This window comes from Sinocyclocheilus anshuiensis, unplaced genomic scaffold, assembly GCF_001515605.1.
Source record: "Sinocyclocheilus anshuiensis isolate Anshui unplaced genomic scaffold, SAMN03320099.WGS_v1.1 scaffold659, whole genome shotgun sequence".
NCBI classification, from domain to species: domain Eukaryota; kingdom Metazoa; phylum Chordata; class Actinopteri; order Cypriniformes; family Cyprinidae; genus Sinocyclocheilus; species Sinocyclocheilus anshuiensis.
Window position 1 is genome coordinate 593,782 of NW_015549698.1, and position 10,650 is coordinate 604,431.

General features: G+C 37.3%; 1 protein-coding gene across 1 annotated transcript in view; it reads right to left on the reverse strand.

The window, feature by feature from the left end:
* Positions 1-10,650, reverse strand: part of rngtt (RNA guanylyltransferase and 5'-phosphatase) — a 116,733-nt gene that overhangs the window by 27,910 nt on the left and 78,173 nt on the right. The window contains exon 13 of the mRNA XM_016449830.1: positions 3,283-3,383. Coding sequence (XP_016305316.1) covers positions 3,283-3,383 — 101 coding nt within the window. The remainder of the gene's footprint in view (positions 1-3,282; positions 3,384-10,650) is intronic.

Sequence of the window (10,650 nt, forward strand, 5' to 3'; positions counted from 1 at the left end):
TATATATATATTTATGTAAATCCTTTTTCTAGTACAGTACATTTTATTTACAGTAAACTTAAACTTCTATAACTTTTTTACACTTGCATTAAAAAATAAAATACTTTACAGAATAATCTGCGTTAAAAAGAGACCAACCTTAGGTCTCTATTTCAAAGCATTCATGAATTACAACCTATTTGTATTTGGTACAAGTACTTGGTTGAGTATTTGGCTAGTGCATTTTCACGTCTATGTTTAAAAAAAGGGGGTAACAGTTAAGAGGTTATGGTTTTTGCTTCTTTATTGGTAACACTTTAGAATAGGGAACACTTATTCACTATTAACTACGACGTTTCCCTCAATAAATTAATAATTTGCTGCTTATTAATAGTTAGTAAGGTAGTTGTTAAGTTTAGGTATTGGGTAGGATTAGGGATGTAGAATAAGGTCATGTAGAATAAGGCATTAATATGTGCTTAATTACTACTAATAAATGGCTAATATTCTAGTAATATGCATGCTAATAAGCAACTAGTTAAGAGACCCTAAAATAAAGTTTTACCTCTATTTTGAGTGTAATGCTGCTTAGTGTAAAAACTTGTATTTGCCGTTTCATTCTCCTATCCACAGAGAGTATTAAACCTTTTCTTTATAAATACTAAACTTAAAAGTTTACACAATAGACACATTTCTATAAATAAGCTTAAAAAAAGTTGGTCTGTTAATGGCACTGACATTATACAAAAAAAGGTTACTTACATCATGTGAGAAAAAGCTTATCGTACCTATATTTTCTTTTGCTGTGGCTCACTGTGTTGTTGTTGTTTTGGAAGTGAATAGTGTTCATGACAAGGGAGGTGTGAGAAATTGTAAATAGATGTCATGAAAATGTATCAGGGTTGATGGAAATGGATTTCATCGTGTCTGTTTTCTAAAACATTCTGCAAATTGTTCTGCTGTTTGTTGCGGTTTTCGTTCCTGGAGTCTCATGTCTTAATAATATCGCAATTATGGACAAAATAATGGTGATGACAAGCCTGGTTCCTAAAACATGTCACGAGACCGTGGTGTTCTGCTCTGTTCCATTGCACGCCGTCTAGCTGCTTAGCAGAAACACATCTTGTGTGTACCTTCCCCAAGGCAGAAAATTATACACAAGGATGATCCAATACAAAACACAAACAAGCACTACAATATATGGGTGAACCTCATGAAAACATGTCCCAGTCATATTAAAAAAAATGAATCATATTTTGCACTACAACAATTAAGCAAATTTCTGACCCATTTCTTTTTTTTTTTTACTGTATTGCATCCAGACGTGTTGCTTTTAAAAATTATTGATGATAATTCTGATCATCACAAAATCAAAAGCAGTAAAATAAAAGAAATCATTGCTATATATAATAAATAGAGGTGTAATGGTACACAAACGCTTCGCAGTTTGAACTGAGGCATTTATACAGGGATCTGTCGCGCCACATCAAAGAGCGTCAAATTGTTCGAGTTTCCTGAAAAAAAAAATAATTGACGTAATTTGAAAGATGAGATTTTGTTTCTTTTCAAAAGTAACGACACAATGAAGTTCCACTCGTGCAGTGACTAAAACAATGCTATATTTGTTCGGTACACATGCATACCGAACCGAAAGTCCGGTACCGAAAATTTTTGGTACAAATATGTGTACCGTTAAAACCCCTAATAATAAAGGAATAAGTTATGGGGGCAAACATGCTTAATTGTCAAGAAAATGCAAAAAAATAAAATACTTTTTTTTCTTCTTTCGAAATTGTGAAATATAACCTGGACACGTTCTTAACGAGATTTACACACATGGAAATAAAAAACATTTGCTTTATACATGAAAGTCCTTGCAGAAGGGTCAGCACTCTCCCTCTGGACCGCCTGCATTTAAAAGATAAGCCCGGCTCATTTGAGGACAGTAAAATCTCGAGTCTGGGCAGAGTGGACAGATGGGTCGAGAGAGGCGTAAATGAGGAACGCTAGAGAACTCACACTTTATGCTCTGCTACGTTTCTTCTGAGAGAAATGTCAAGCCGCACATAATCAAAGCCACCAGTCTGCTCAGGAACGGGCCTCATGAATCACATTTTGGTGCGTATTATGTTCTGAAAAGTAGCGACTCGAAAAGTTGCTAATGCTGCAACCACCTGCGTGTGACTCCGACCGAGCTGAATGTTTCATAATCGCTCACACATCAGCGCATACACAGAGATAAAGACAGACACAGGAGAAATCCTCCTGGATGACTCTGTCTCAGTCAGTGTTAATTTCGTTGACGAATAATTTATCATAATTTTCGTCAACGACATTTTTTTCACAGACGACGACGAGACGATAACGAACTAAAACTCTTTTTGAATGACAAAAACTATGACGTAAATCTATTGACATTTTCGCCAACGAATAAAAACGAGACGAAAATGTTGGACGATTTGGGAAGAGATTCATTCAGAACGAATCTGCTACGTGGTTCGGAGATCAGATGCGTACATATGAACCGGCGGGACATAAGCTAACATACACCTGCTGCACGTCGCATAAAACGTTCAAAAATGTCAATATGTGGGAGTAAGAGAAGAGCAGACATATGGATAAATCTGACGACGCAAGAAAGCACTCATTTCGGTCCGGTTTTCTGAGCGCACACACTGAAAGATACACACACAGAAAGCGCCTCTCACAGCGTGTGAGTACTCTTTTGCGTCACATGAACGGAGAATTACACACAAAATTATGTCAAATTGTCCGTTTTGACGAGTATTCACGAAAACACAGTTAATTACGTCTTAAGTGAACGTAAACAGTAGGGAGAATTCATTAAAAAGAAGACCATGTTCTTGTTCTTTAAGAGAAGTGGTTTTATTTAATTTTAGCATAAAGGCATGTTGCGTCACTGCAGTTAAATCATGATAAAACCTTAATATCAAACCTATATAATGAGTTTGGAAATTTTAGAGAAATGCTTAATAAATGCACTGTAACTAAACCCATTAGATTTTAGCCGACTAAATTTACTGTAGATTTAGTCGGCTAAAATCCTATGATATTTAGTCGACTAAAACTACACTAAAACTATGAAAAATTCAGATGACTAAAATATGACTAAAACTAAATGTAATTTTAGTCAAAAGACTATGACTAAAACTAAATCAAAATTTGCTGTCAACATTAACACTGGTCTCCGTGTGAGTTGTGGGAAGTTTGTACGGATTTGTGCTGATGTTTAGCATTGATTTGAGCGTAGTGAATGCAGTTGCCATGGCGACGATGACTCACCCCTCCCCGCCGACTTTGGTGATCTTGAGTCTGAAATCGACCGAGTTGTGGCTGGGCGGCTTCCACTTCAGAATGTCATCACATCTGCCCGGCTTATATTTCTACAGGGATGCCAAAAACACAGAGACAAATCCCTTTATGACACAATGCAGGAGAAAAATAATATACTCCTTTATTAGCTATAAAGAAAAAATGAATGCTACATATTATCAACAGTAACGCATCACCAATTTGTAGGGCGCCCTAAAAAACAATGAGACCCAAAAGAGTGACTTCATGCATCAGCATTTATACCGTATCTTGGCGAAATTGTCTCTATTCCCAAACCTACTGAGTTGCCTATGTACTGTCTTAACCCTATAAACCCACTGGATCATCCTTAACCTGATCAAAACTGATGAAAATCCTGTTGCACACAATATACTACATGCCTTCTGTTATCCGATTGATAGTTTTACTTTAAAGATCTTAATGAAGCATCTTGTGTTTACTTGATAATCCATGCATCATTTTTAGAAACATGATTTTATTTGTTCATCATCTCAATCATCTCAGTGCCATTGTTTTGCATTGCATTATACGTTTTTCCTCTTCATAAAACTGAGGTTTTTCTTCTGAGTATGAGCTCCATATTCTCACTAAATCACACTATATAAGCCATGAAAGCCTGATGTATCAAATATGATACTTAACAATAAAGAAAAGAAAAAAAAACAACTTTTGAAAAAATCTTTTGTCTAAAGGTTGTTCCATTAAAATATACTGTATATATATATATATATATATATATGTACATTTCGTATGACAGGCATCAGAGGAGTGTTCACCTACGAGTGTTCACTTACGAATTCTACTGTAGGAAGTGGTAAAATGAAGATATTTTTACAGAAACCTGAGAGATTTCTGTCCCTCTACGCCTCGAGTCCATTTGAAACAACATGAGGGTTGGTAAATGATGACAGAATTTAAATTTTTGGCTGAACTATCCCTTTAAGATGCAGTCTATGTAGGCAGCTCTCTAGGTTTTGGAACAGAGCCATAGAATTGCTGATGGAAATAGTTACGTTATGGTGAGCAATGTAGTCCTGTCTTCAATATTTGTCCTTTTCACTGTTCCACTACAATATTTTCCGTTCATTTTTCTAGATTTTAGTCATTTGGTGTAAACCTGGTGAGCTACCACAAGTGAACAGTGGTTTCGCACATCTAGACCAATCAGCAAACATTTGTCTGTGATGTAAATGAGATCTAAAGCAGTTAAAGTATGGAGCTCTGATCACAGTAAAGCAGCAGTTCTGTCATGAGCACGTACTCAACAAATTAACAGTGCCAACAGCGTAGTTTGACTCTTACTCTTATGAGCCACTACTTTCAATGAACTGCTCAAAATGACTCTATAGTTGTACGTTTGAATCAGTCGACTGTTTAGCAGAGCCCTGCAACGAAAACTGAATTCTGCCTAGTTATTAGCTACATACTATACATTTAAAGCACTATATATTTAATTGTCTTACTCTACAAGCTGTTTTGTGAAATAACTGTCCTTCAACTACTCAATAATCCCTTACATTCTGTCATTATAATCCTCTTTGAGAATATAATTGTAACAGTTGTTATTAAACTTAGATAAATAGCTCTTCCATACACAAAGACCGGTCATCAGGATGTGTTGGCTTTAATACAACTTCCAGCACTCATTCGCATTAACGACTACATTTACATTTAAATTACAGTCATTCATTTATAGCAGACGCTTCTATCCAAAGATACTTACAAGTGAGGGAGGCTGCAACAAGATTTTTATTTATTTTTTTAATCCAGGTGTTTGTTCAACTCATCTAAGAATACTTAAAATAATAACAACAATAATACATTTTGTGTGACCTAAATGAGTTTAGTTTGGCTGATGTGAAAATTCAGAAAATGAGGGAATACAGTACATTCTGGAATCTGGACTTAGTAAACTTATTATAACGTAAGCTTATTATAAGAACTGTAAAAGAAAAGAAAAGAAAAAGAAAAACATGTTCAATAAAAAGAGATCAAACAAAACAATGTCCTTCACAACACTAATATGTGGCATGTGACTATGAGCACATTCATTACACATTCATGTCAACATTCTGTATGCGATGAATCAAATCTGGAGAAACTAAAGCGTGGGAAGACAAAAATGAGGCAAAGTAACGGATGCATTGCCAGGAAACAGGATTTAAGCCAGCAGGACCGTTACATGGTGGGAGGTTGTACCTCTAAAAGGCTCAGTGTAAGATTGGGGATGAAAGTACTGTTGTTATGGGTCAGAGTATCCAAACAACCCTCTCACTTTCCACCGTATTGGTCTCTGCAATAATCAAAGCTGTTTACCAGCGGCAACACTAATGATGAGGAGAGGATACAAACACTAGTGCCTAGTAACTGTAAGAGCATCATCTCAGGAGAACCAGCAACTTCTCACAATAACAGCAACTTGCGGATATTACATTTCTAAATGGCCTGAAAAATACTTAATTCTGATACTGAAAGCTGAATTGTTGATACAAAATTCAAGACATTATAATATATATAATATATAGTCTGTCCAGCAAATTTTCATTTGAAATTAAGGCTACGTCCACACGAAGCCAGAGCTTTCCCTATCCGATCTTTTTTATTCCCCTCGTCTCAAGAAATATCTGCGTCCACACGAAACCATGAAACCGACACAAAACGATGTAGTATACAGGTGCATCTCAATAAATTAGAATGTCGTGGACAAGTTAATTTATTTCAGTAATTCAACTCAAATTGTGAAACTCGTGTATTAAATAAATTCAATGCACACAGACTGAAGTAGTTTAAGTCTTTGGTTCTTTTAATTGTGATGATTTTGGCTCACATTTAACAAAAACCCACCAATTCACTATCTCAACAAATTAGAATACTTCATAAGACCAATAAAAAAAACATTTTTAGTGAATTGCTGGCCTTCTGGAAAGTAGACTCTAGGACCTTGGTTTCCAAATGAAATACAAAACTATTAGAGCTTATATACTCTGTATGCACATCATGATTTCTTCCGAAGTCTTTTCATCGACCATTAGTTCTGAAGTCTCCAGTTTATACAATTATATAAATTTATATAATTTTTGGAGCATTTAAAAGCAGAAATGTGAAGCGTAATAGATATATTGTCATTTTATAAAGGCCCTTACATTAATTCTTTTGTTAAAAGTTAAGTTTTGAGCTACTAAGCCGTTCATATAATTTTTACAGATATTTTAAGTTTATTGTTTTGTGTTGTATACTGACTTTGGAATACTCTTTTAACCAGCATTCTATTTCTTTGGCTCCAAACCACCAGAAGGCACTACTGACTACATTATACCCTTGATATTGTTTAATTGCTGTAAATTACAGCCAATCAATGGCTGCATCCGAAAACCTAGGCAGCTGACTTGTTGCCTCACTGCCTTATCCAGCAATGACTTCGCAGGCAGCGTTTGCGCATGAAGGCACCTCACAAAATTGATTTCGGACATGCTTCTGAGGCAGCATAACGGTTTAATGCTCCACAACAAAACAGAAAGAGCTAATTCAAGAGCTAATTCAAGTTTCAAATGCTGATTCAAGATTCAAATGTTGACAAAACAGTTGGCCCGTTTACAATATTGCCTCAACAAGATTGTCAGTAAAGCAGCAGGATGCAGTCGCATGCACTTGCAGGTTCCCTGGAACCCACTACAGGCAGTATGCATTTCACCAACACATATTGCAATTTTATTGGCAATGGCCAATACAAAAAGAAAATAATAAAAAAGAAAGTAATTTACTCTCCCCCTCAGTCAATGGCTCAAATGGAGAAACCAAGTTTTAAAGACCAGGTGAAGCTGTATTATGCAAACGGGGTTTAATCAACATAGACTTCCAACCCGTCACTCTTACTAATGGCCTCTGTGTCTTGATTGACAGGCCTCTACCAGTCAGGCAGAACTGCAAGGGGTGTAGATGTAACATGCCCAGTCTGACCACAGGTGGTGCTGTGGCTAAAATGCCTCCAGGACTTAACAGTGTGATATATTGGACAAGTTTAACTGGCAGCACTTGAGCTATTGTGCATCAAATACATTGTGCTGTGACAGTGGTGGGAGAAGCTGACATGCTGTTAGTCTAACTGAAAGAGATATACTGGATAGTCTGCAAAAGAATGGCACTTGTCATGATTGAGCATAAAACCCTGCTTTGTGACATGAGTTACGGAGGCGTCACACATTGTCTGTCAACAGCTGGGAACGGAAGCATGGGATTCGCCTTGATGCTGCAGGGAAGCGAGAGCTGACAGCATGCACCTTGTAAACAGCCCTGAAGCCAAAGGAAATCCAAAAGGGAGACTGTTTAAAATGAGAGTAAAGGGAAACTGGTAATGAAGCTGGATGGGGAGATGTAAATAGGGATCTTTAACTGAGAGATTGTGGATTATGCCATGGTAGACCAGAGTTTCAGTTAGAGGTGCACAATTAATCGAAATCAAAATGAAATTGCGATTTAATCAGTCTGTTTAGTGCGATTATGAAATCGCGAAAGCTGTTATTTGCAGCTTGTCAGTGAGGTACGGCTCTGTGATCAGTAGTAAATGCTTGAGTAGTAAATGATCAACACGCGTCAAACATCTTTCCAAACATGAGAAGCATTTATGAACCTCTTGTCCAAAAGACAACATTTAATAACATGTTTTTACTCCAAACTCCCTTCATAACGTCAGTCGAGTGTTTGAAATAAAATCCTTCTGTGAGACGGCTTCTTACACAAAATGAGGAACGTAACATATTATTTCATGGTATTCTACGCAGTGATAAAGGCTATGTCGATTAGCACTGCATTATAATTGTACTTTATTATAAAGAAAATACATGAGAAGGCTTGAAGAACTCCGATATTGATATTGTTTTTTATTGCCATGTCAGCTTCCGTGGCTATTTTCATGCATTGAATGAAGTTCAATCTTCTGTTTATTCAGATACCGCTATATGGGATTTCCTGGAACGACGTGCATTACCTTATAATGCATATTTGAAGTTTCAACGCAAGAGCGCCCTCTGGCCTTCGGGTGGAGATTTACTACTGATCACAGAACTGTGCTTCACTGACAAGCTGTGCTGCCTTTGTCGAAACGCAATTCCAGTTTAATTTCGATTAATCGTGCAGTTCTAGTTTCAGTTCCACTTCCCAAAGTACATTTGAGATTCAGAGTATGAGTAACAGCAGGTATTTTTACACAAGTCTAAAATGGGACGTGATAAATTGAAATTGCTGTTGTTTCACCAGCTGGAAATACACCTCCTAATGCAGCGGTTCCCAACCACGTTCTTGGAGCCATCCCAACAATGCACATTTTGCATGTCTTCTTTGTCTGACAGACCGATTTCAGCTCTTGGAATCAGGTGTGTTTGATTAGGGAGACATGTTGGGATGGATCCAGAAATGTAGTTGTGAACCACTGCTCCTAACACAGGGGTAGCCAATGCTGCTCCTGGAGAGCCACTCTCCTGCATATTTCAGTTTGAAACAGCAGACCTGCATGTTGTTTTCAAGTAATCCTGAACACCTTGACTAGCTCAGATGTGTTGGAGCAGGTTTGGGGCTGAACTCTGTAGGATGGTAGTCTCCAGGAACAGGGTTGGCTACCCCTGCAATAATGCCTCCTGAACTGCTGATCCCAACACCTGACCAGGAGGAGCTGGCACAGCCTAGTCCTGCCTGATACAGATAAGAGGACTGGACTCTCCAAATCCATGGCTTTGCCTGCCATCGAACCCAAACACCACAGAACTGGATCCAATTGATCTGCATTAGCTGTGTTTTGGGAAGTGAGGCATTAATCGCGAGCAAAAGATGTGCAAGGGTGTTGACGCTTTCGGACCAAGGATGTCAGCATGTTTTACATTTTAGCCCATCGGTGTGCTTGCATTCCACATTCAAACACCTCAGATCTTGTCTTGATGCAGAATGGGAGAAGGTGAATATTTTGCCTGACAGCAGCTGTTAGTTTCGTTTCTAAGCCTAGCCTTGCCTTGACAAGGCAGCTTTTCTTGTACTCTAGACAAAAATGAAAGGGGTTTTATTTTAGTTAGTGTTTAATGTTATTGTTTGAGCATGAAAAATATATGCAAGGTTACAAAGCTCAAAGTCCACTCCAAAGGAAAATATTCACTTTTTAAGAACTACAAACACGGCTCGTTTGGACTACATTGCCTTTTCTTCTGGATATTGTGAAGTCACAGTGTCACTCATTTACTTAAAGGTGGGGTAAGCGATCTCTGGTAGCCAATGTTGACATTTGAAATCACCAAAACAAACACGCCCCTACCCCAAAAGGGTCTCGCCCCTATTTTGATAGCTCCGCCCCACACATACGTACGCAACCCAGGCAACGATTAGTTCTGTGAAACAAAGCAAAACCAATGTTACACCGTGACTACACTGGACACGAGTGGCACGACAAAATACTATAGAACTCATTATAATCAGTAGAGGTCAACCGATAGTGGATTTTGCCGATACCGATAGTTAGGTTGGACCACACTGGCCGATACCGATTAATTAACCGATAGTTTTAAAAATGATACTGAACGAAAACTAAAATAGTGCTTTATTAACAAAAACAGTACTGAACCATACTAGTAGTAGTAGTAGTAGTAGTAAAAAAAATAAAATAATAATAGTAATAGGCAAGGCAAGTTTATTTATATAGCACATTTCATACACAATGGTAATTCAAAGTGCTTTACATAAAAGAAAAGAAAAAAAAAACAATCATAACAATAAAACAAGAAATTTAAAAACTTTGAAAATGATTAAAAAATGGATTTAAGATGTTTAAAATGAATTTAAAACAGTTAAGAATAGAAAACGATTATACATAAAATATAGTGCAATCAGTTCGGACGTTGCACAGTGCTCATTCAGTAAATGTACAGCTAAACAGATTAGTTTTGAGTCTGCATTTAAATGTGACTAATACTGGTATCACACACACTCCGGACGCGTCGCGTTCAACCTGAGCAGCGGTCTAAAACAGTTTATTTAATCACTAAACTGTTTACTTCAAGAATGAACAATTTGGCATGGATGAGTTTGAAGTTTGGTGTTTAAAAAACAGAGCAAACGGAAAGAGAAAGCGCGACCTATATTATAGCTCTATAAATGAAGCACACAGACTTTATTAGAGCCACAGAAAGACAAACGTTTTGCTGAAACTGCACAGTACACAATTCATGATGTACATTAACAACGATTCGGGACTAATATAATGTAATTTAAAGGAAAACTATGTGAATGGCGCGGCAGGATTTTCTCTGTTCAGCGTGCAGTATCACGTGTCTAAACAAA